This window comes from Eucyclogobius newberryi, unplaced genomic scaffold (genome assembly GCF_026437365.1).
Source record: "Eucyclogobius newberryi isolate DKJ021-1_F unplaced genomic scaffold, fEucNew1.0.hap1 SCAF_11, whole genome shotgun sequence".
Taxonomy (NCBI): Eukaryota; Metazoa; Chordata; class Actinopteri; order Gobiiformes; family Gobiidae; genus Eucyclogobius; species Eucyclogobius newberryi.
In genome coordinates, this window is record NW_027315735.1 from 33,030,618 (window position 1) to 33,057,416 (window position 26,799).

At 40.8% G+C, this 26,799-nt stretch overlaps 2 protein-coding genes across 3 annotated transcripts; both read left to right on the plus strand.

The window, feature by feature from the left end:
- The first annotated feature begins 714 nt into the window (after nucleotides 1-714).
- On the plus strand, nucleotides 715-13,269 carry cenpu (centromere protein U). 2 transcript variants are annotated; one of them, XM_072439979.1, is made up of 13 exons: nucleotides 715-795; nucleotides 1,806-1,851; nucleotides 1,970-2,045; nucleotides 3,462-3,675; nucleotides 4,651-4,729; nucleotides 6,350-6,427; nucleotides 7,983-8,067; nucleotides 8,898-9,012; nucleotides 9,924-10,002; nucleotides 11,166-11,213; nucleotides 11,293-11,354; nucleotides 11,917-12,073; nucleotides 13,073-13,269. In XM_072439979.1, the coding sequence occupies exons 1-13, from the start codon at nucleotides 791-793 to the stop codon at nucleotides 13,184-13,186; spliced, it is 1,158 nt and encodes a 385-aa protein (XP_072296080.1). In that variant the 5' UTR covers nucleotides 715-790; the 3' UTR covers nucleotides 13,187-13,269. The 2 variants fall into 2 exon arrangements, with proteins under 2 accessions (XP_072296080.1, XP_072296081.1); XM_072439980.1 differs by having other exon boundaries at nucleotides 8,901-9,012.
- A 1,168-nt stretch (nucleotides 13,270-14,437) lies between these two features.
- Nucleotides 14,438-25,640, plus strand: LOC140354763 (caspase-3-like). Its single transcript, XM_072439996.1, has 7 exons — nucleotides 14,438-14,512; nucleotides 16,915-16,977; nucleotides 17,723-17,922; nucleotides 19,918-20,046; nucleotides 20,943-21,118; nucleotides 21,625-21,748; nucleotides 22,862-25,640. The coding sequence occupies exons 2-7, from the start codon at nucleotides 16,919-16,921 to the stop codon at nucleotides 23,086-23,088; spliced, it is 915 nt and encodes a 304-aa protein (XP_072296097.1). The 5' UTR covers nucleotides 14,438-14,512; nucleotides 16,915-16,918; the 3' UTR covers nucleotides 23,089-25,640.
- The last annotated feature ends 1,159 nt before the right edge of the window (nucleotides 25,641-26,799 follow it).

Below are 26,799 nucleotides of genomic sequence, written 5' to 3' on the forward strand. Positions count from 1 at the left end.
TACGCTTAGGGCAAGCAACAAGCATTTTGAGGCCATGCAAATATTTATGACCCGAGGCCCGACAAGGACCTAAGTACACAACAATGAATAAAACCTTTAACACACAAAAACAAACCCCTCCTCACTGTTCTCTGTGACTGCCATTCATCATTTGTAACACTTCTGACTTAAAAGTTGCCCTTTGTGAGTCAATCACTTGCTTGTCTAATAAAAATGTACCTGGAATGTTATCTTTCATTTAATCAGTTACAAGCTTTTATTACAAAAACAAAAAAAATAAATAAACTTGGTTTGGTGGAGTCATCTGCATATTTCCATTGATTAAAGCGTGTTTTGGAGCCTTCACCTTTTAATCTTCTACATTTTATTGTTTTGTCTGGACAAAGACTAAATCTATGCATTGAATTATAGTAGAATAAATCAAGGTTAGGGGACTGTGTATTAAACCCGTTGGGCCAAAGTGGTTAGTGGGACTCACTGGGACTGATTAAAAAATGTTTTTAAATAGTCTTCAATAAGACTATATTACCATTTTCTTATTTCAACTTTTGAAACAACAGGACCAAAGGTGAAGGGATGAATGTGTGAAAAGTCATAAATGTTTCATGTTGCAGTCGTAGAGAAGGGAATTCTACACGTCTTTCTGAGCTACATTTATACTACAACAGACACGCTCCAGCAGATGGCGCTAGTCGCAGTCGGAGCAGACGGGAGAAGAAGAAGAAGAAAATACTTTTTGCGGCTAGTTTGAGTTTTGTTTACATGAATCATCTGCGAATAGTCTCCAAACATGGGGTAAGTTACTGTCTGAGGACTTTTATTTGGCCACAGCGAATATTTGGCATTTATACAAACAGATATTACTGACGGTCATGCTTTTTCTCCCCAAAGAGACTCTTTTTTTCCTGCTCGTTTAGTTTGCTAGCTTAGCATTTAGCCTAGCATTTACACATAATATGTAAACAAGGTAAACAAAGCTGCGTGTACAGGCATTAAGCCAGTTTGGGTACATCTTACTGCTAGTACATATTTGAAAGTTCTTCTACTTACTACATAAATTGACATAACAACTTAACAAATATAAAAGCAATATTACTGCACCACTGTACTACTTCTACTTCTACTGCTATCAATATATGTGTTGTGAATATTATTAGCTTTGCGGCTCTACTATCACCAAAACATTCTACTTCTACTAGTACTACTACTATTACTATTACTACTCCTACTACTTACTACTACTTCTTCTTCTACTTTTAGTACTACTACTACTATTACTGCTCCTGCTGCTACTACTATTACTGCTCCTGCTGCTACTACTACCTCTACTACTTCTACTACTACTACTACTATTACTATTACTACTCCTACTACTTACTACTACTTCTACTACTATTAGTACTACTACTACTATTACTGCGCCTGCTGCTACTACTACTGCTACTTCTACTACTGCTACTTTTACTACTATTACTACTACTACTACTACTTCTACATCTACTACTTTGACAGTTGTATTGTATAAATCAGAACATCTTGTAGAAACTTCCAAACACGTTTAAAGTGACATCTCTGTTTTTATAGCTCGTACCAACACAGACTTCACAAAAGGCTCATTTGCCTGCCCTTTGACCTCTCCTCATTTGCCTGCCCTTTGATCTCTCATTTGCCTGCCCTTTGATCTCTCCTCATTAGCCTGCCCTTTGACCTCTCCTCACACTTACCTGTGTTTTGGGCCCCAGAGCACCAGGATAGGAGTCCCCCTCTCCTGCTAATGCTAAACCTTAAAAACCTTCTCTTTTCAGAGCCAAAAAGGGCCAAAAACCTCAAGAGCCACAACAGAAGAACACGGTAAATTTCACGACATTATTATATGCTGCCAATACGGTTAATAAGTACCACTAATAGTCTTTCTGAAACAAAACAATCTTGTAGTAAAATGATAATGATAATAATAACCCTGTTGCAGCTGGATCCGTCTGACGCTGGCGAGTCGTCCGCTTTAGCCACCGCCAGCTTCATCGAGGGACTGCAGCAACACAACGGTGAAATCAACCGCTTTTTGTCAGGAAATTACACATAAATCAATGCTATTCCTTAACAGTCAGAGAACATAATTCAACTTAGAATATAAAACGACACAGAAACGTCAGACTTTGTATGGCTTGCAAGGGAGAGACCGCCGGGCCGCCAGGCTGTTGTGCCTGACGGCCCTCCAAGTCTCACGGCGTTTTTCTCTCTTGCAGGTGGTTTTATTTCACATTATGGATTTAGGTATAATAGGCGGGTCACATTTCTCATTAGTTAACCCGACATCCAGCACTTTTTATCTTTTCATCTTTACAACTGTCTTGGTATTTTCCTTAGAGATAAGAGCTTGGGGAATGTTTACCTAACCCCCGTCCTGGGGATGAGGAGGGTAACATTCTTCACCTCCTTTTACAACACTTTCACAAATGCCCTTTTTGACACATGCCGTTTTTCTCTTAGACTAATGATGCAGATAACATATATCACACAAATATAATCATATCTTTACATTTTATTACATTTTATTACACTTTTAATCAACCGCTAACGAGCACGTTAGATGTTATTAGATGTGGTTGACTTGTCGAGCGGTTGTTTCAGAAATGGTCATTGTCGAGAGTCGAAATAGCTTGAACTCGTTCGTTACATTCTCTGCTCTTGCTCCTTCTGATAATAATGTACACACTGTATTTTCTTCTATATTTTTGTCCGATGACTCTAAACGTCAAAACAAATTTTAAAGATGGAACAATACAACAATATACGGTACTTTAAATATATCATTGAAAAAAAAAAAATGTAAACATAAAACGACAACAAAAACAGCACCAGCGAGAACACAAGAGTAAAGAATAAAGAATAACATTTGAAAATACGGACGTGATTCTCTTTCACGGTGCGAAGTGGAAGTACGATTACAAAAGTATCCATCCATTATGTCCGTGGCGGGGGTTTTGAGGCCTGAATACGTTGTTCCGGAACGAAGCGGGATCAAAAATAGTCTGCATTGCCCTTGTGCCCAAACAAGATTATGCTCTTTTTTCCCCCATTTAATGTTAATATGTTCAGTCGATTTTCCTTCCTTCGTGCATCCATATACTTTAGATATTATTTCACTTGAGTTCTGATTTACATGCTTTAATAAATATTTCAGTTAGAGGGTTATAATTGATTATGATTATAATAACTTCTTATTTGTAAATACCTATAAAAATCAAAGAAAGCCTTTTTTGATCTGGTGAAAAACTCTTCTTCCTTTTGTTATCCAGAACTTAAATCTCGGGTCGGTGCTGTTTAAAACCTTTGTCTGAAGTTAACCAGTTTAAGGTTTTAAGATTTATATGTTTTGATTATGTTCCTCCATGTCGTAGTCACATATCATTTAAAAGACATGGTAAATACCGTTGTTTTGTCGTCTCCGCCTCCTCCAGGCGCGCCGCTCCACAGCACGGCTCTGGAGGAAGACTTGGCGGCCGCCGAGGAAGAACCGGTCCGGAGGAAGTCGAGCGAGCGGGCGGCGCCGAATCGCCGGGGAAACGAGAAGCGGTCGAAACCTGCGCCACAACGACGCAGAAAAACGAAGACAAACAAAGCCGAAGGGAACGAGGCAGCGAAGAGGAAGAGCTCTGGAGACGCAAATGCCGGGTACAGTCTGATGAATTTACAGTGATTTAAGATTTGATTTGTTTGTTTTGTCCAGTAAAGTCGAAACAAAAGCGAATAACACAATCTTTTATTGTGGAAAAACCCAACAGAAGACTAAACCAGACTGGAACAAGGTTTAGAATGATTGTAACGTAATAAAACTAATTAAATACACATAGATAGCGATCAGATCACTTGGGGAATGCTACGTCATTTGTCGTTTTGGGATAAAGATACGGCGGTTTGGGACGACTACGGAAAGAAAATCGTACAAAACCGTAAAAGAAGAACGATGAACGGTCGTTGTGGTTTCGTTTGATCGGAATGAGAATCGGAAATACTTTTATTCTTACGTTTTGTCACAGAAATGGAGCCGACCAGCAGACGAAATTGAGTTGTTATCAAAAATAAAGAAACTAAAATGAAATGGCAGTATTGCAGCAAGATTTAAAAGGCAAATGTAAATAATGATGAATAAATACTATATATATCTATATTCGACAGATGTAGCAATGCATTCGGAGGCTGAATAATCATCGTCTGAAGGTTTTTCTTTGCACCGCTAGAGACGATTTCCTTATGTCTATATATTCGTATCGTGACCAGATTTGAGCCGTAGATGTGCGTAAACGTAACAACCACGGCGACAGTTGCTCACTCGCGTTGCCATCGCTTATGTTTTTAACGATATCATACATTTTAGGAAAGGGTTTTAGTGGGATTATTCTGCGTTAGGTTGATGAAGCGCTTTCCGGGTTTATCGGGATATTTTCTGAAACCGAATACATCGTGATACTGAAATGAATAATTAACAATCTACGACAGGAACTAAAGCGATCGGAAAAACCTACGACTGATGCAAGGATCGAGTTGATTCGGGGAGGTTTGAGCGGGCGCATTTCGATGCTTGGAAGCAATCATTTGTTTATTGTTTGCCGAGTGTAATGTCCGATTTGTGTGATCCCTCCGAAACAGACCGGCCAAAAAGCAGAAGCTGAAGAGCAAGAGGAAAACGCCCGCGGCAGACAAGCGCGGGGGAAACGGTGAGCCTCAGGTAAGGTCATATTAAGTTATCTCATGTTGTACTGAACGTGGATGGAAGTAGTTTTGCACGTTAGAGTGTGGAAAAGCTCTCAAAATTATCCACATATCTGCACTCGGAAGAAAAACTGAAAAAAGTGTCTTTCTAGAGAAAAACTCTAGAAAGACACTTGTAAACAGTGTATTTTTATGTCATTGGGGTCGAGGGAGTTTGTTTAATCGGTAATTGTAATTGTTCAGGTCCCAATATAATCGTAAGAACCAAAAAAATAACAGTCCTGACAATTTTAGAAGCAAAATTAAGTTATTAAGTTTAATCTTTGTATTTGTCTTCCGGAAAAGTTCAGTTTCGTAAAGCCGGTCACAAACGTTCAGGACGGTAACATGTCGGCCCACGGCAACGAACAGACAATTAAAGATTTCACCGTTACCGATCACGACTAATCGTTAAATCGCCATGTTTTTTCTCACGTTAATCGCAGCGCTAACGTTTGACATCGCGAAGGCACTAAAGTTGGATTGAACTCACGATTCACGCTAAAATCTTCAGCTCTTTTCCGTGTTGCTGTTGTCCCAGCGCCACGAGCCGGCTGAGACACGTTCATCGTTATCGCCGTGTGCCGAGCGGAAAGGTCTTACGACTCGGACAAAGCCGGAGTTACGTCGAAATGACTCGGGGGGGGGGGGGGAACGTGCACATTTTGTGTTTTCGACGGAAACACTGGTTTGTGTGTAAATAAACTGCATCAGGACGTCCTCAGGCAGCGCTACTTTAGCTTCATTTTGGTGAAATTTTGTGCAAATCTGATGTTTAACAGGCATTTTGCGTTCTAAACAACAACACGGTTGGTTAAATAATGGTTAGTTGCAGCGCTGAACACGAGTAGTGACGGAACCCGGGGTTAAACTTCTCAAAGGGATCCGAAATTAACCACACACCGCTTTCTTTTCTCCGTGTGTTCCTGGTTTTCTGCAGTGTCGTTTAGTTGATTAATCGGAGTCTTAGTCGACTAATCCTTTTATTTAGACAATAAGGATTCATATGGGACGACGGCAGAAAGGACACAACACAGAGTACCGTATTTTCTGGACTATAAATCGCACCGGATTATAAGTCGTACCAGCCAAGAGAAAAGAAAAAAACCTATATAAGTTGCACTGGAGTATGAAATATGGTTGCAGGTGTGAAAATGACAAATAATATCACATATAAGTATAAGTCACACCCCGGCCAAAACTATGAAAAAAGGTGCGACTTATAGTATAGTTGGTTTTCTCTGCATTTGTACGTAAAAAAGGCAGATTAAACTCACGATTCTCGCGTCTTTTTACACGCGTAGTACTTATCTCTGCATATTTTATTTCATTTTTTAGCACATTTCTCGTCCGATACACAGCGCGGCGGTTCGCCTTTTTACCCGACTATTCGATCGCCAGGACACGTCTTCAATCGACCGCGGACCCCTTTTTTAGTCGACTAGATTCAACTGAGACAGGGATGGTTTTAGTTGCATCTTAAAGGAAACGCACTGTAAAGTCAGTAACTGTTTAGAACTGCGACCAGCCTGTGAAAGATGGATAAATAGCGACGAGCGTTTCTTCTGACGTGGTTCAAACCGGGTGTCGATTTCAGGAGGCGTCGGGAGGAGCGCCGTCGCCTCGGAGCCGCGGAGACGTGTTCACATCTGACGAGGAGCTGGAGGAGAGCTGGGTGAGGGTCCGCCACACTTTACCGCCCCAGAGGTCAGAGAAAGGCCGATATCTTGGGCCGATATTTGCACTGTCAAAACATCTGCTGTCGGACACCAAACTCCCCAAACATACGCCTTTTTAAGCCCATAACGTTCTAAACCGCGGCTGCAACAAGTCGACTGATTGATCGCGGCTGGAATAATAACTCGTTTGGGAAATGAAATAATCGTGAACTGGTTCCGAAACCTGCCGCGAGCCGAGGACGTGAGCTTTGTGACCGAAACTGAGCCGTAACTCCATGAAAATGACGTGGAAAATGTGTAAATTTGCGTGTGTATCTGATGAAAATAAATCATGCTCCATACATAATATAATAAATAATAATAATAATGATAAATGTTAAAATGTGCTCTACCAGGATCCTCAAGCGGCTTCACTTCAGCCTCATCTGGGTCTTTAAGAGTAATCGCTGGACTAATGGATTTAGCAAGAAAAGAAAAATAAAAGATCATTAGTTGCTGCCCTTCTCCAAACGAAATAAAGCACACAATGATTTATTTTAAGTACAAAAGTGTGGCCTGGTTCCTTGATGCAAAGACGGTAGAAGAGTGTTTGTGTGTGGAAGAAAAATACCAAACGTGTCTCGACTCCATGTGAAATGGCTCCTCGTGCTCGCACACAACGGTTGGTCATGTTCTCTGATGTGTCCTGATCAAAGACTGATTCATCTCCATTCGGGAGAGAGAGAAACTCCAGAGAAACTCCAGAGAAACTCCAGAGAAACTCCAGAGAAACTCCAGAGAAACTCCAGAGAAACTCCAGAGAAACTCCAGAGAAACTCCGGGGGTCCTGGATGGGTTCTGTTTGCGTGCTCACCAGGTCTTTTGGTGTCTTTCTAAGTGTCAGACGACCAGGATCCAAATGTGATCAACACTACCGCTGTTCTTTGATGAACGTGAATCGCTTGGTGGGACCAGAACCGGCTCTTAATGAGTTCACACCAGGGAGAGTTTAATTCTGATTGGGAAAAGACGACTCCGTTCTATTGTGTCACTTTATTTCTCGATCGTTTTAAGAGAAATTCCACAACAAGAAGACAAAGCTCTAGATCGTTCCAAAACGGTTCAGGAAAGGTAGAATTTTGTCACGTTCATGTCATTTTTTTTTTTTATAGTATCAATCTTGTTCAAATGTGTACTTTCGATAACTCTAACATGGACTGCAATTCTTCTTTTTGGTGGTAAATATTGAAAATTGGGCCTAAATATCGGGCCAAAAATCTCTGCAAATCCTGTTGGTCGATCTCTACTGACGGTCTTAATAATGTGCTCTATATTTTGGCCTTTTAAACTACTTTTGGACACGTTTACTGAGCAAATGATGATCTATTATTTCCTTGAGGATTTTAAGCATCAAATCTTTCATAAAAAACGCACTGTAATCAAAGGTTTCACAGCCGTTTTCTTCTTCCTCCGCCGCAGAGAGCGACGCAAACACGTTTGAAAATATGAAAACAAACGATCATTTCAACCGCATTTCACTCCGTCTTTTTTTTTTTATTTGCAACTCTTCAGAATCCCAGTCCAAAGAAACGGAAAGGTCTTGGTCCGAAAAGATCCAGAACGTCGTCGACGGACAGATCCAGAAAGTCGTCTTCAGGTAAAAACACAAATGAGCATAGTTTATATTTGAACCTTCTTTTACGCACTCCCTTTAATGTGATCATAGTTTATATTTGAACCTTCTTTTACGCACTCCCTTTAATTTGATCATAGTTTATATTTAATGTGATCATAGTTTATATTTAATGTGATCATAGTTTATATTTAATGTGATCATAGTTTATATTTGAACCTTCTTTTACGCACTCCCTTTAATTTGATCATAGTTTATATTTAATGTGATCATAGTTTATATTTAATGTGATCATAGTTTATATTTAATGTGATCATAGTTTATATTTGACCTTTCATTGTGTTATGTCTATGTTATATTTTCTTTATTGTCCTTGTTTGGCTGTGATTCTGAGTCCGATCGAGTCCTCTTTTTAATCTCAGTTCAACGTGGAATAAAACTGAAGAATTTAATTGGCGGAAAACATTCAAATTGTGGTGTTTTTTTCCAATCCTAATTAGATTTTTGACCAGTTCGGCAGCGTTAGCGTTTCGTCGGCCTCGTAGCGTCACGGCCTGCGTCACTTTCTGGACCGTTTTTGTCATTTTTATTTTATTTTTTTTCCTGTCGATTTGAGAGATCCAAACTAATTCAAGAATCCATGAAAGCCGCAGCGTTAACATGTCAGACTGTATTTGCCATTTAAATATTTACCGTCTTTGCCATTTTGCCAGCTACTGCAATAAATCTCGCTGCTCTAGTCTTGGTTTAATCCTCATTTTGGACTGATTCACGCACAAATATCGCATCATTCACTTTTATTCGCAGTTTAGATTTGGTTTAGATCTGATCATTCACGTTGGTCATGATTACAGAAGGAAGCGAACGTGGAGCTGAAAACGTGAGCGAGCAGAAGAAACCGAAGCGATCGGGCGTCACGGAGACGGAGGTGGCGCTGCAGGAGTTTCTGGACTTCTGCCAACGATACAAGTCCGTTTATAGTTTGTGTTTATTTATTTCAAATACTTCCAACAGCAGCAGAAGTCACGCCAGAGTATTCGAGCTAAATAACGAGCTCGATAAGCTTGTTTTTGCCCCATTTCTTTATTTTTTTACTATTATTATTATTTAATTATTATATTATTACTATCATATTTTATTATTATTTGATTATGATTATATATATATATATTTTATTATATTATTACTATTATATTTTATTATTATATTTTATTATTATTTCATTATATTATTTTATTTTATTAAGTGTGAAATATTGTAACCAGAAACGTTGCAATTTTTAAATGATGTAGCAATTATTGACAACATTAGACAAAACTGAATGGATGTCAATCAAGCATGAAAAGGCCGTCTAATTGAATACCTTTTTTCCCTTCTTTTTTAAAAATAATAAGTTACTAAAATATCACCTACCTTAATTATTTTTGATTACTTTAGATTATTTTATTAAATACATTTGTATTTGTGTTCTTTTACCATTCTGGGAGAGTATTTATTATTATTTTAATGATTTATTTAAGCTTTTTTTAACCGGGAAAGTCGCATTGAGAAGACTCCAGATCAGTCTGAACGTCGACTTTTAGAAATCGCAGACAAATCGTTCCCTAAAAACAGTTACAAACTTCTCTCTCCAAACCTTAAACTCGCCTTTTGAAATCCGCTGTTGTCGTTTCCGTTTGTACAACTTCCATCTCGAGGGAGCAGAACATTGACCTGCCTCCGTGCTGGAAGTAGCACTCGCAGAAGGAATCGATAAGCGCTTCGATGATAGTTTTTATATTCGAAGATTCAGAGATGTTGGAGGCAGAGGTCGTGTTTGGGGCATGAATGAAAATAGAGATCTCTGTTTATAATCGTTGATCGTTGTTGTCTGATTTCAGGGCGACGGTGGAGTCTAAAGCGGTGAAGCAGGCGCTGGACTGTTTCGCCTCAAATGTCAAAGAGCAACTCACAGAAAAGGTACGAGCCACACTGGGCCAAAGCTGAATCACCAGCACCATCTAGTGGTAACAAAGTACATTATTTATTTAGTTTTCTTACACTTTCTCACAATACATAATGACGGGGGACACTAACTGACACCAAAGAAAGATAATGATAATTCAAATGATGATAATAATGCGATCAAACATAGGTGAGGTTACGACGTAGTGAGTCCAACATAAACGTCCCAGATTTTTCAAATGTTTCCAGTTTCAAGTTGAGTCTGAAGGTGTTTTTTCCATGTGTCTGATGTCTGGTGTAATGTCAGTCCAGTCTTTAATCGTCGGGCGGGATTTGTGTCATCCATATCCTTGTGATGGCTTTTTTTTCATGCTGCCAAAACTATATTCCACATGTTCGTTTATCATGTCCACGGCGGGAGTTCTGAGGCCCGAGTACACAGTTCTGAACAAAAGTACACTTCTGATGGCGGGTGTAGAACTATTTTTCTGTTGCAGTTTGAGTGGTACATTCTTTTTAGCATAAACATTCGAGAGTCTTCTTGTTTTCGTTTAGAAGTTCATATTTCCGACTACTTTCGAAGGTTTATGCGTCTAAAAAGAATGTACCACTCAAACTGCAACAGAAAAATAGTTCTACACCCGCCATCAGTAGTGTACTTTTGTTCAGAACTGTGTACTCGGGCCTCAGAACTCCCGCCGAGGACACGATCAAGTCGGAAATATGAACTTCTAAACGAAAACAAGAATACTACGATGTACCGTATTTTCCGGAGTATAAAGTCGCACCAGCCAAAAAAAAGAATAATAGAGAAGAAAAAACATATATAAGTCGCACTGGAGTATGAAATGCAGTTGCAAGTGTGAAAATAACAAATAATATCACATATAAGTCGCTCCGGAGTACAAGTATATAAGTTTAAATATAAGTATAAGTCGCACCCCGGCCAAAACTATGAGAAAAGGTGCAATTTATAATCCAGAAAATATGGTAATTTTGTATTCTTTAGCAATAAACCTCCGGACATATCCTCGTTTCTATCATTTCAAAGATTGGCATTTAACTGCACAAATTACTCTATTCAAAATGCTTTCCAGTAGTGATTTAATAGTTTTTTTGGGGGGCAATAGTAGTAAAAATATACATATGATTTGACTTTTTTCTTATTTTATTCCCAGATCTGCTCCAGTAAACGGCTGAAAACTGTGATGAGCGAAAACTCTAAGGTGACACACATTGGTCCGAACGTAATATTACGAAAACCACGTCGTCATGTTGACTAAACCTCCGGCGTTTCTGTTGAAGTTGGCCGCGGCGATTCGCGCGAAGAGACAGCGGCTTTTGGACGCCAAGAACGAACTCATCAAGTCAGGAACCAATTCATGATCGATACGCTTTTGTTATTGTAAAAGTGCCTCCGATGGAACAAAATGGTCCACAGCTCCCACTCTTGTGCCTATTTGCAGTCAGAATAATCACACAATCAACATTTTATCATGATGAAGAGTTTGTTAGATTAAAGAACGACAACAACCAGGTTTTCCCACAATTTTTCATTGTAAGAAAAGAAAACAATTTGTTGCTCAATTTGTAAGTTGCAGTTTAAAGGTTGCACAACAGCAGTAGAATACAATAAGACAAAGTATTTGAATAGTCCTATTAAATATAAACGGGCTTGAATATAAAAATATGCAAAAAATACTGTACTTTATAGATTCTATTTTAATTCCATTTAAGAATAATAAAGTGGAATAAAAAAAAGACATTAAGATTACACAAATTTGACGTAACTGGATTATTACAATGACTCTTCTATCATTAAGTTTACGATTTAAGTTTAAAACGAAGTACAAAGTGTTCAGTACACAGACGGTTCGAGTGACTGTGGAGCGAGTTTTGGGGTTAAATGTGTGTCTGGTTTTGTTCCAGGTCCGAGCGACGTCTGTGGCTCCAGCAAAAGGACAAATCTGAACTGGAGCAAAAGCTCAAAGATTTGAGTCAAAGCAAAACCTTCCTCCAAAACCTCCGTGAGCTCAACAAGCGATATCTGCAACACCGACGGAAGAATCCAGAGGAGAAAGAAACGGTATGAGACTGAGAGGGCGGGGACTGAGAGGGCGGGGACTGAGAGGGCGGGGACTGAGGGGGCGGGGACTGAGGGGGCGGGGACTGAGGGGGCGGGGACTGAGGGGGCGGGGACTGAGAGGGCGGGGACTGAGAGGGTGGGGACTGAGAGGGACTGAGAGGTCGGGGACTGAGAGGTCGGGGACTGAGAGGCGGGGACTGAGGGGGCGGGGACTGAGGGGGCGGGGACTGAGAGGCGGGACTGAGAGGTCGGGGACTGAGATGTCGGGGACTGAGAGGTCAGAGGTCAGGTACTGAGATGTCGGGTACTGAGAGGTCGGGGACTGAGAGGTCGGGGACTGAGAGGTCGGGGACTGAGAGGTCGGGGACTGAGAGGTCGGGGACTGAGAGCTGGAGGGAGGACTGAGAGCTGGAGGGAGGACTGAGCTGGGACTGAAACACAAATAAATTAAGACCTAAACACGGCTGAAACCTGAATAAAACACGACTAAATTAAGACTAAAGAAGGTCTAAACCAGGACTAATCTCGGGCCAAAGATGATGTGAGCCGGAGGCCTTTACCAGGACGCTGGAGTAAAGTGAGGCCTGGTTAACCCTGGTTAATAAGTTTTCTTTCCCTTTGACTTTTGGACAAAACAAAAGCTGTTCAGAGCGGGCGAGTTGCACATTTTTGATCAGCTGCAGTTCCAAACAGCAGTTGAATATTGACAGAAAAAACAGAAAATAAAGAAAAATTGTAAAGTCAAATTGTGAATAAAAAAAAAAGACTAAATCGGGCCTTGTTTTGCTCAGGTTTTGTTCATGGTTTAGTCCAGCTTAAGACGACTACGACTAGGAACTAACCAAAAGATAAACCATAATGACCCATGTTTTGAACAGGACAAAAGCCGGATTAAGACTCGATCACGACCTTGTAATAAACATAAACGAGATTAAACCGCGTCACGTTCTGTCTCGTCGTTTTCCTTTCACCTTTAACACTCTGTTCATTCATTTTCAGTACGACGCCTCCAGTTTACCAGCTTTACTCATCGAGGCCAAACACGTCCAAACAACGGAACTTCAGTTGAAACAAATCAACGACCGACTGCAAAAAAAACTCAAAGAAAAATAATGAAAAATGATTAATTTGTATATATTTTTTATTTTAAATGGCTAAATTTGGCGAGGTTGTCTTTTAATGTTGTTGTACGTCACAGCATTCAAAAAATTTCACACAAGTTCCTGTTGTTCAAATCAATAAAACTGTATTTGACTCGTCCTGAATAAGATGATGATGATGCGCAATTGTTTTTTCATAACCTGTTAATTTAATTAAGTTTCTTTGTATGTTGAAACAGTGTAAACAACATATTTCACTAAAACGCTGTGAACACGGTTATATTTCAGTTATTTCAGTCATTTTTGCTGTTTTTTCCCCCCAGTTTGACCATTTTGGAGACATTAGAAATTGCACTTCCTGGTTGGACACGGGCAGCATGTAGAGATAATTCCACAGCTGTTACCGAGCAACCGTACTGTAAACACTAGCCAAAATCCATAAACATGAAGGAACAGTTGTGACATGACAAATGATACCTGTTCAGAGCTTTATATTGTTAAATGACGTCAGACAATGGTGTCAGTCGAGTGTTGTTGTTGGTCTCCGTGTTTTCAGCGGCACGTCACACACTGATGACATCACAGAGGGATTCCGTTTCAGAGCTCGCCGCTTCTTCCTGTCATTTTAAACTTTTGATTTTTCAATACTTCGTCGCGGATGTAAAACCGTGACATTCGCCACAGGTTCTATCGCAACAAACAAAGTCGTAACAAGAAAAACAGGAGAACCTTGACATAGACTTTAAATGAAGGTTAAATTAAAATAAAGTAAAAACGAGTAAATAAAGAAATTGGGCGTGCTAAGTAACGTGTAACAAGATAAACTGTCTGTATTACCCCCTGATGTACAAGTCGAAGGACAAAACATGGACATAAATAATGAAAGAATCTGATATTTTCAAAGAGAATACCACAAAAAAAATATATATATATATATATATATATTTGAAGGCACGGTGCAACACACACAAATGTTGAAATCATTTAATATATCATCCATTACTCAAGTAGGAGTCAAAGTGTCTAAAAACACTCGGAGAAGTACAATTGTTAACGTATTACTCCTGATAAACTAACATTGCTTCCCACTTTGACCCAACCCGCGTAACTTTGCGTAAACTTGTCCAGGCAAATCTACGGCCCGCGCGTTCAACCAATCGGTTTCCTTCTTCCGGTCTCAGCGCCCGCCCCCCGCCTGAATCCCCGGCCTCTGATTGGCCCCGCGGCCCGCCACTGGACTTTACTCGTTTTTCCTCGTTCGCTTCCTCCTTTTAAAGCTTGTCAAAAGTCACAAAACGCCTCGGCGACGCCTTTCCACGAGTATTTAACGCAATAAAAGGTACGTACACGAATACTATCAGCTGATTTAATTCACACCTCGATGAGAAGTTGGTACATTTGAGCGTTTTGCAGGTCGAAACTGGTTAAACGGGTTAAAAACATGCATCAAAGGTAAGAAAGGCGCGTCCGACTGCTCTAAAATCGATTATTGATTTTATTTTTTATTATTTAACGCCTATAATCGGTGCTTTTTTAAGGTTTAACACGAATAACATGGCCTTTGTCTGCTTTTGGCCGTTTATTTACACGATTTTTAATTTATATAAGTTTGTAGATGACGCCAAAGTCATAATTAAAGAGAATGCGTCCAGGTTTATTCTCATGACAGTTTATAATACCTTCTGGCACCGTTTTAACCATATAAATAATATTTTTCGTCATGGTTTAGTAGTTCAGCTTAATAACATTGTCAAAGTTGATATTACACAACAATTACAGTTTTTATTTCCTCAGGTTTTGTTTTATTCCTGGAAAAAACGAATTATTTGGATTGTTACACGCGTCATTCAAATTTGAAATTCAAATAATCATAGACAAACTAACAATTGAACCCGTCATAGATAAATATAGGCTGTGTTTTCGCTTTCAGTTTTTAATAATAGCCTTTAGACTTTAAAATGGTGAAACTTTACATGATTAAAGTTGATAAGCCCTTAATGCCAGGCTGTGGAACAGCATGAAATATTTCATTTATTACATTCTTCAAGTCGTCAAACGATTATTTCATGCACATTGACACTTTGAAAATATACATTTTAATCAAATAAAGGCTGAAATGTGGCGAGTGAAGACTTCTAGATGGAGAATGTTTATGAATCAAGTTTATTAATGGTGAAAATCATAAACTCTTGATACATTTGGGACATTTTGGTTTAATAATGCCCCTCTCTTTGTTATAAAAGCGCTTTGCACATGTGTTATAGAGTCTGCATTGTCCAGAGAACGATTAAGTATCACTACGATTAGTTTAACCCCTCCTGATTGCCTTGATTAAAACAATTAAAATAAACACGTTTCCATATTGTTCATCATCTGGTTAATTAAGAAAAGAAGAAAAATTACTCTCAAGCTCCTGGGAATGTAAGATATAAAAAGAGTGCTATATAACCCACACGCGACTATAAAGAATAAGCCTTAGACTGTCTTTACTCCTTCATGTTTTCACCAAATGAATCTTAAGTTTGACGCCTTATTTTCCTGTGCGCAGCGCTTGTTTCCACTGATAATCAAGAGTAAATCAGACCTCAGAATGCAACAACTGCAGCGTCTCCCCTTCACAAAGAGTCCACGCATTAGTTTGAACTCCAAAGGTTCAGTCTGAATTAAATGAGGCTCATGTTTGTCAGGCGTTTTAGGGAAAATCAGATTCAACAACACAAAACTCGTCTGTTGTTTGTGTTGTGGTTTTGTAAAAGTCCTCAGCTCAGATTAACCTCCTTGCGGCTTTTGTACCAGTCAAAATGAAACCGACCGTTTTTGAGTGGAAATCATTTCACACGTACAGTGACTAGAGGCGAGAGATTGTACGGCGATAAAAGTTAAATACTGACGCGGTAAGAAAGGCTTAATACTCGACAATGATGCCAAAAAGTGTCATTTAAATCACATTTTCAAACACTAAATGCATTTTCCAAAACTTGGCCAGTCGCAATGAGAAAAACTGAAGTGCCATTTATTGCAACAAATGATTAATATGCAATAAATTAACCCTTTTGAACCACGCTGCAGAGAAAAGAATCATCTACAATAACAAAATGGCACAAAGAAACTCGCTTAAGATTCACAGATATTTCATTATTATTCGTATCGGACGTGAAGAAAAATGAACCAACCGGTGCAAATAAACTGCAGAGACGCTAAATGTATCTTTTGTTTATCGAACGTTTATTGAGGTGGTAATTATTGTGAAAAGCCTGGTCTTAAAGCTACTTCTGTAAAAGATCCAGACCGTTGTAAAACTGTTCAAAAAGGTCCAACTTTTGTCTTATTCGCGGGACGTTTTTCACTGTCTATTTTTGAGACGTTTTAAAAGTCTTTCTTGTCTTTCGTGAGTCTGAGTGTTTACTAAATATATTACTGGTTTTAATAAGATGTAGGAGAAGAAAGGAGAAGACGCGTACAGTGTTTATAGATGGAGTTTGTGGAGTTATTAATCCGTTAATTCATCTTTTCAAACTTGTAAACGTGCAGTTTCTTTGTGCTTTTCTGCAAAGTTGCTATCGAGTGAACTCACCACACGGTTTCATCTTCCGTGTGCGTGTTGAGTCGCGCACGCGGTAGAGATGACGGTCAGTTAAATGGTTTTTGGAGATTTTCGAGCACCGCGCCCAAGAATTTCTTTAGTCGACATGAAAAGGAGACGAAACTCCTTTTTAATGTTTGTTTTTTTGCCTTTTCCAGTGCCATGGCAGAGGGAGATCAGGCCAGCGCGGACACAACGGATGCATGGAGTTTTTCAATCAGGTACGTTTGTGTGTAGAACTGTTGCTACTTCAGAGAATCTACTTAGGGTCTCGTGAGGGTTTCTTGAGGGTTTTGTGAGGATTTCGTTAGGGTCTCGTTAGGGTCTCGTGAGGGTCTCGTTAGGGTTTTGTTAGGTTTTCTTGAGGATTTTATTAGGGTTTCGTGAGGATTTCGTTAGGGTTTTGTTAGGGTTTTGTGAGGATTTCGTTAAGAGTTTCTTGAGGATTTTGTTAGAGTTTCTTGAGGATTTCGTTAGAGTTTCTTGAGGGTCTCGTTAGGGTTTCGTGAGGGTCTCGTTAGGGTTTCGTGAGGGTCTCGTTAGGGTTTCGTGAGGGTCTCGTTAGGGTTTCGTGAGGGTTTTGTGAGGGTTTTGTGAGGGTTTTGTGAGGGTTTTGTTGGTGTTCGCAGTTAATAATTTAGCCTAAAGTCCAGTAATTATAACCAAATGTGAACGATGGAGAAGAACTAGTTCCATTTGTGGAAGTGGTGAAGTAAATGCTTTATCTTTACCCAGTGTCTCGTTCTACTTGATCCTGCCCTTCTTAGTCACTGTTTATACTCTCATTATTATTATTATTATGCAAGATGGTTTTATCACATTTATTAATAAACAGCTGATTAAAAATAAAAAATAAAGTTTCAAATAAGGTGCTGCACTTTTGTGATTAATTTTTTAAACACTGCGTTTTTGTCAATATCGACAACACCGAATCCATAAAACCGCCGTCGCTTCTCTCCATTTCAGGAAGAACCCCGCGTCCCCAGAAGGTGGCGCTGGTGACGCCCAGGACCCGGAGAAGAGTTCCGAGGCCCCGGCCCCGGCCCCCGGCTCAGATGAGGCCGCCAGAGTCCAGACCGAGGCGGATCCGTACAGATACCGGGCGGACTTTCCTGGCGTGGGACTCTGTCTGCTCATCAACAACAAGAACTTCAAACGCAGCACAGGTCGGCGCCCTCGTCGGGGTCACACGTGTCCTGAGACGACGCCCACATACTGATCCGGACCTCGTTCTCAGTGCACAAAAAACGAACGCAGAGAATCTAGATGAAGCGGCTACAGAAGTGAACTCTGTCGGTCCAGTATTGACACAAACTAAATGTATAATTAAAATATAATAGACCCATTTGTCGCCAGAAAGCCTCAATCAAAGGTTTCTCCACATCATAGGATTAGATAGAGGAGCGTCTGTACTGTTCATAATCATAATCATAATAATTTGTAATGCCCTTTACATTTGAAAGAAGATCTCAAAGTGCCACAAGGGTAAAAAACAACAGAACAACCAAATGACAACATCGATAAAAAGATAAAAATAACAAGAATCTTGACTCTGCTGATACTGATCAATACTAAAACGAGTATCAATCTCATTTAAACGAGCATTGATACCGAAAACATCACATGCGTTCAACAAATTGTGACTGAGGAGGTCGAAATCTAAAACTTTAGTCATGATTACTGTAAAAAACAACAACAAACAAACCGAACAAATGCCAGTTCCTGTTGTGAGTGACCAGCTTTATGAAATCAAACTGTTCATCTGAAGATAATATGACATAAACGCCCAGATAAAAAGCACTTTACCTTCTAGTTTTACTTTTTGGAGTGTCTCTTAGTTCTGTGTATTTGAGCTCGACCGCGACGTCCTCGGTTTGGTTCCAGTTTTTGTTTAAATAATAATATATTTTTTTAAAGGATTTCTTTCTCCGTGCAAAAGAGTTAAGTGTTTACTAAAGACCACAGCAGAATTACTAAAACATCTATGAACGTTTTCAGATTCAAATGTGTTTTTTAGTACATTCGCGACCACATTTGCCTTTTAATCTCTTAATAATTGAAACTGTCTAAAGTCTTGGGGGTGTGAAAACTGCAGCGACTTGCACACGGCCACATCTAACCACGGGTGAGAGTAGTTTTATTGCTGCCAGAACTAAAAGCTAAAGGCTTCAGTTAAACAGTTAAAAAGCACACAAAGCAATCAGGCACTGTATTAAACTGTGACGCTCAGGGTTGTTTTTAACATTCAGACCTGCTGTGCACTATAAACATTGTATTCTGCTGCATTTTTAAGATCACGGGACAAAGACGGGACAAAGTAAATCCAGGCCTATGTTTTGACCTTGGTTTGTAAGGCTGTTTCATAAGTTACACATTTAGTCAGTTCTCATTAGAGTTTGAAGTTGCTCTGAGACAAAACGAGGAAACAGGAAACTGAAATAAACAAGCAATTTTCAGCACGATGACAAACCTGGGAAGGGGGACGGTGTGTGCGCACAGGGGGGCATTAAGCACTTGTAGATGTGGCGTTTCCCTACATCAGTCACACTTGTGCTGGACAGAGGAGTCTGAGGTGCGTGTGTGCATCCGAACGCACAATCAGGCTAAATGAAGTGGCTTTGAGGACACATATTATGCTGAATTGACTTTTTTTGAGGTTTTAACCGCGTTCTAACATTGTTCCTCGTCACAAACGCACCCGGAGCAGCATTAAGCTTCATTCACACTCGTTTGATGAACCCTGGTTAGAAAGTCCTCTCCTCCGAGCGTCATAAACACTCTGAATCTCCTCCGTAACTGAGGTTTTGTCCATCTGTGACGCGGCTCTGAGTATCTGTTTTTAAGTCCCCAGGGAGAATGTTTAGCCAGTAGATGGCGCCAACACAACAGCAGAGAGCCACATGTCATTTGTCAACAATGTCAACTTTTTTTTAGTTCTAAAACATGAGATGGCAAACTAAAGGTACTCAAGAGCATGTTTAAGGCTAATAACGATACAAATAATGTATAATATGTGTCATTTAAGTGTTTGGACTGCTTTTCTGTGCGTTAGGTGGTGCCGCTCCAAACCTTTTAAGAGTCGGGGCTTGATTTGACCTTCCTTTACACAAACAGTGAAAAGAAACACATTTTAGGGCTGATGTTGGTCTTGTTTTTCTCAGGAATGGGCACTCGAAACGGCACGGACGTGGATGCAGCTGCTGTGATGAAAACCTTTGTGAATCTGGGCTATAAACTCATTGTGGCGACAGACCTGACTGTTGAGAAGATGAAGGAGAAGCTGAAGAGCGGTAAACTTTTGTGCTTTTTGTAATCCAAGTCGGTGTTTCTTGAACCATGGTTGTGCTGCCTCTGGTGGTGAACGGCGGAGGAGAGAGGGAGGGGAGAGGGAGGGGAGGTGAGAGGGAGGAGAGAGGGAGGAGAGAGGAGAGAGGGAAGGGAGAGGGAGGAGAGAGGGAGGGGAGCCGGAGGAGAGAGGGAGGGGAGAGCTAGGGGAGGTGAGAGGGAGGGGAGAGGAGCCGGAGGAGAGAGGGAGGAGAGAGGGAGGGGAGGTGAGAGGGAGGAGAGAGGAGAGAGGGAAGGGAGAGGGAGGAGAGAGGGAGGGGAGAGGGAGGGGAGGTGAGAGGGAGGGGAGAGGAGAGGAGCCGGAGGAGAGAGGGAGGAGAGAGGGAGGGGAGAGAGAGGAGAGAGGGGAGAGGGAGGGGAGCCGGAGGAGAGAGGGAAGGGAGAGGGAGGAGAGAGGGAGGGGAGAGGGAGGGGAGCCGGAGGAGAGAGGGAAGGGAGAGGGAGGAGAGAGGGAGGGGAGAGGGAGGGGAGCCGGAGGAGAGAGGGAGGGGAGCCTCGGAGCCGGAGGAGAGAGGGAGGGGAGCCGGAGGAGAGGGGGAGGGGAGAGAGAGGAGAGAGGAGGGGAGCGGGAGGAGGAGAAGCTTGTGTTTGCAGAGCACTGAGGATCTGTGTTGTGTTTTCAAACTAATGACTTTGACACTGGCACAAATGTGTAGCATCAAATTCTCAATATTACTGATTCTTCAGCTAAATGTAGGTGTTTATTTGGGGCAAATGGGGGCGGCATTGATACTTTTTCATCACTTAAGGGGGCGAACCAGAAAACGTTTGAGAAGCACTGACTTAAACCATGTTGTTCCACTTTACTTTGCTCAATGCCCATATTCGACCTTCTGTCCAGTGTCCCAGGAGGACCACGGTAAATACGCCTCTTTCGTTTGTGTGATCTTGAGCCACGGCGACGAGGGCGTGATCTACGGGACGGACGGGTGTGAGAAACTCGATGTCCTCACCAGATTTTTTAAAGGAGACAAATGCAGGAGCCTCGTAGGAAAACCCAAACTCTTCTTCATCCAGGTCAGTTTGTGCTGTCCCACTCCACCACCAGGGGGCGAGTTTGAGCCCGGGCCGAGTTCAGGTTTAGTTTGAGTCTGGGCCGAGTTCAGGTTTAGTTTGAGTTCAGTGTAGATCTCCACAGTAACAGCAGCTCATTTATATTAATCATATTGAAAGAAGGCACCATCATCATTATTATTTGATTATTTTCAATATCACAAACTAAATAATTGATTTCATTTTTGTTTTTACTCTTCACTTTTAACTGAGGACGTTTCTGTGAAATGAATGTGTTTGCGTGAAGTTATAAACTAAAAAAAACGATGATAACCTGCACCTGTGGCTGAGATAGCCCCGCCCCCTTCCCTCCAGCCTGTCTCCTATTGGCTGAGCTGTGCCTGGTCTGAGTGAATAATGAAAGTTTACGTCAAACAGCCTAAAGTTACTCGGTTTGCGTTGGTGTGTTTTTGTCGACTCAAACACTGTAAGTATGATCAGGAGAATAACACGTTTGTTGTGTGTGAAAGGCGTGTCGTGGCGCCGAGTTCGACGATGGGATTGAGACGGATTCAGTGGACGCTTCGTCGGATCCGTCCACAGACAGAATCCCAGTGGAGGCGGACTTCCTTTACGCCTACTCCACCGCCCCAGGTAACGCCGCTCGTCCAAACACTGCCCACACTCATAAGTCAAGCGTAGTCCTTCATTCGTTCCGGAGTGTTCCATTGTAGGGGAAGATTCAGTTGTATTCGTCTGGACAAAACGTTTTCGACTTTCATCCGAGAGTCATGGCGACACCACGAGTCTAAAACAACATGTGCCAACGACAACGTCTACAAACACATACGCTCTAATCTTCATCAGGGGAGAAACGCATCGATAGCTTGTTTGTCCAACATTAAAGTGTTCCGACTCTTTAGCGTTCGTTTCTTTCAACTTCAGCGCAACAGATCCTTTTGTTTGGTCGTAAACGTGTCTTATAGCGTTATCAAAGCCTTAAAAATGTCTAAATAAACTCAAGACATGACGAAAGCTAAAGAGAAAGTGCTTCTCCAGCAAAATGCCCTCTGCAGGTTCAGTGGTGTCATGACACAGAGCAGACCGGCGGCTCCCGTAACTAGGGCAACAAACACAGGCGTGCGCTGGAACGTTTGCATTGGAAACTCGACTAAATTCACGTTTGTGCTTCGCTTTTCTGATGCAAATGTAGATAATAGGCACAGTTTGTGGTGAGTTTGTGAGGAAGCGCATTAATGAGAACCTTTTACAGTGGACTCGTTTGTCTAAAGAGCGCCCCCTGCAGCTCCCCTGGGACAACACATGGTCATCTTTATTTTTCAATTTTTTTTCCGAAATTTCTTACTTCATCAATCATAATAAAATAGTATCATCACAAAAAAAAAACATTTAGCATTGCCAAGCATAAACAACGATCCAGGGTTTCTCAGGAGAGTTGTCGGCAAATGTTGCAAGGCTGGTTTTCCGCCCAGAGACAGCAGGGGGCGACGGCGGTCACTTCAAACGCCCAGAAACAGGAACTTACAAAGACGTTCAATAAGGTGAAAATGTTACTTAGTGCTGCTTTAATCATTTCAGGCCTCGTTTAGACTTCTACACAAATGTTCTGAAATGCAGTGTTTTACCAGTTCAGAGAGCGTTTTTCTCCCAAAAACTGCTCAGGCCGAACACCAGATTATTGTTCTCTTTAGGCTCAAAGTCCCCCTCGCCTGACACACTCTTTTTCTCGTTTTATGGTGTTTCTAGGTTACTACGCGTGGAGAAACACGCATAACGGCTCCTGGTTCATTCAGTCCCTGTGTGAAGTCCTGGAGAAGCACAAAGACCTGGAGCTGATGCAGATCATGACCCGCGTCAACAGGAGAGTGGCCTATCACTTCGAGTCGTCCTCAGATATTTCTGGATTCAGCGGAAAGAAGCAAATCCCCTGCATCGTCTCCATGTTGACCAAAGAGTTCTTCTTCCCCAAATAGGTTTTAATGCGAGTTTACGCGACACGACCTCGTCTAAGGTCAAGAGGTCGTCCCACGTCCAGCAGGTTTCGGGTTCTCTTCATATTCAGAAAAGGGAAAAGGTCAGGGGTTGATTTTGTGTTCCATTTACTGTCTGAAAAGTACTGTATGCAACTGAACAAAAATATGTTCTACTTATTTAAAGGGCGTTTATGACGGGTTTTTACAATTTTCAAATTTTGACTTTATTCTCTACATATACATGATAGTTTTACACTAGTCGAGCAGATATTTGTGGAGAAAAGTCAAAACATCTTTAGAAAATGACAGGAAGTGACATCACACTAGGGCCACTCATTCCAGGCAAAGTTTATGCAGGATTTACACAAAAGAAATTACTTTTATTTGACATTCTAAACATTAATTCAACAATATTTTAATTTGTCAAATAAAGAAATTATGCCATTAGATGGGTTTTCACCCAGTGTTAGCTGGGCAGGCTTTTAGATCTTCCCGGGATCGTCTTCCCGTATTTTGGACGGGGTATTTTAAAATGTGGACGCGCATTTTCGAGTGCAGGGACGGCCATTTTATTAATAAATCTTATTAAAAAAAAGGGAATATTACAGTGTTCTCGCTGAGAGGTTTTGGCCGGCGGGGCCCCGCCATGCTGGAAATATACCGCCAGGTACGGTGCGCGCGGTGGCGCGCTACCCAAAGGAAAGCGCCAGGCTGAAAAACAAAGATCGTGTTTTTTATTCAAGTAACATACAACGTTATCATATAGTTAAGAAAGCTACACTCAATAACGTAGACGACTTCCATTCTGGTCCAAAAGGTTTATTTGGCACTTGTTCACCAGATCACCGTCTGTGCGAGTGCCGTAGTGTAACTTTTCTGCTCGCGCCGCCCACGGCTCGATAATATGGGAAGCCAATATGATCACACTCCACCACTCAAGTCCTATCCAAAAGCCTGTTGATGAGTAATTTCCTACTGGGATGTCATTAATTACAAACAGCAAGTGAAATTCTAAACCTAAAAAAATTGCAATTCTTTGTGCAAATGTATAAAACTAAGAATTAAATAAGAAACATAATGTCAATCAGAGCAAGTGCGACAAAGGCCATTCCAAAAATCTGAATCCACAAACTACTTCACACTAGTTAAAAAAAGGTGAATGTTCTGTGGTGTTTTAAGTTAAATACAGTAAAGAATAAAAGACAAGACGTTCTAGTGACTAGAACGTCTTGTCTTTTATTCTTTACTGTATTTAACTTAAAGGCGGTATGGACGATTTTTTGGCGTTTTGAGAACGCAGGTGGAAGTGCACATGCCACTCCCCCGTGCGGACCGATACAACACACACGTGCGTTTGTTTATTAGCGCAACGGAGCGCATCGCATCACTCGTCTCCCGTAGATTTCCGTCCACTTCTGCGTCAGCTCGAACTGTCTTTCTCCGTCTTCATTTTGTCCCGTACACTGAGGGAACTATATTATGATAGATCCATGCGCTTAGACACGCGGAAACGTGGGGACGAACCACACGCAGCTGCAGGTGAGCGGTAGGTGCGTTTTATGATTGATACGTGGCAGGACTAATCGGCAGTCCACGCCACGAGGAAATAAGACTTAGATTTGTGCCAAAAAAATCGTCCATTCAACCTTTAAAACACCACAGAACATTCATCTTTTTTCAACTAGTGTGAAGTAGTCTCAAACTGAGTGACACTGTATATTCCAGGATGATCTTTACAAATACTTGTTGGCTGCTCAAACAGGTCGTTCTAGAGTGAGCAGCACTTGTAAACACTGGACAGTATTTGAGACATTTATAAACGATGAACTAGTATAAAGTGAATTAGGGACTTAAGTTTACAAAAGTGTTTCTTATTGCTTTGCAGGTATTTTATCCAGCACTAATGTAAAAGGGATTTTAGATTGTGCTTAGTCACACTTATTTTATTTCATGCTGTTTTAGACCAAGTATTTAGAATTCATTTTGTATTTCTTACTTGACAAACTAATTGTCCTGATTCTTCACATGTTTAAGTTATGGCCATGTTCACCACACTTTATGCTGTGTGAAGGTTTCTCCACTTCTCAAGCCAAACAATGTGAAATGGAGCGTTTGTTGAATGTTCATATAATGTCCCCAGATAAACATGTTCACGTCACATGACCATTGCAATCCTGACTTATTCTTAATGACAAAAACATTGGACATGATGGAGAAGTGTGTTTTGGTTAAGGCCGACTGAGCCTCACACGAGCCTCACACAATCAAAAGGACGAACACTTGTGTTTTCAGGTTCACTTGTGATCGTGTTAAACCATAAGCTGCAGGTTACGTACGTTTGCTTGATGAGATGAGAACAGTTTTTTAATAAAACTGTTTTAAAGTAAATGGTGTAAATATTTATTATCACTATGTTTTTATCTCCATCTGAGAACTCCTGATGAACGTTTAGTGTTCACGTTTTTACTTTTCCACAAGTCGCTTTTCATCTCAGAATTTCAAGTTTGTCTTAAATTAAATCATTCTAATACCGTACTAATGTGTGAAATGTTTTAAGTAGTGATCCACAGATAAATTTTGTTATATACAACAATAATGTATTAGTAGAAGTCAAGTCAGTGGTGATGATTAAAACACAAACTTGTTGAACCTGTTTTGATATTCACTGCAACAATCGTGTGCGAGTTTTATATGTATTATTACTTTTTTTTAAACATTCGGCTGAATGTTTCAGGTTCTGTGGGACTGCGTTTGTTGCTTCAGAGGTTTGTGTTTTGAGTCTTGCAGTTTTTTTTGTAATCTAATTACTCGATTTACTCAAATTATCGTCGCGGCCGTAAATCAGTAATTCAGGTTTGGAATATTAAACCCTCTCGAGCTCTATTTTAGCTCTGGGGTTTTCATTACACTATAGGTTTACTATTGTTTATTACATAGTACTTTCTAAAATACTAATTCTTATCCAACTGTTTAAGCCAGCAGTGAAGTAGAATCTTTGGCGTAGAGGCAGCGTGACCCTGTGCCTCACCAGCCACTAGGGAGCTAATTTAAAAGAGTATTTCTGACGTGTGTTTCTCCTGAAATGAGCCCAACACTCCAGCAAATGCTCTCAAATATTCCTTTTGTGGGACAGGATCCGTGAACACGGTGAAAAGACTTCCTCTTTAATCTGCAACACTTGGCATTGCTGATTACAGGTCTAAATAGGCAGAGAAACCCACAGAAACACATTTAGTGCCACATAATGTAAACATGAAGTCCAGCCACATTTACACTGTATGTGCCGTTTGGAAAACCATGAGCCAAAACATGACCAATGCAAGTTGTGAGAAAAGTTGCAGGAGAAAGTGTATGCACCAGCAGTAAATTAGAGTTAAATCTAGAGTTTAAGTTGTAGAATTCTTTGGTCAACATGGAAGTGAAGCTAGCATTTGCTTGTAGAGGCCCCCTTGCCCCCGAGGGACATTCTCCGTTGTCGTCACCTCAAAGCTATAGGTCGTTATTCCATTGACTCATGAACTGCATCAGCTCCTGGCATGTCACACAACACTTTAATGAAACATTAAAATATGATATGTAGCCCATCCAGGCTTTATGTCCTGCACACAAGAAGGATTTAAACAAATGAAGGTTCCTTTATCTTCCCATTTTGTATGTAAATGTAAACATGATTATTTTCACTGCATTTCTCCTTTAAACTGTGTTTTGAAC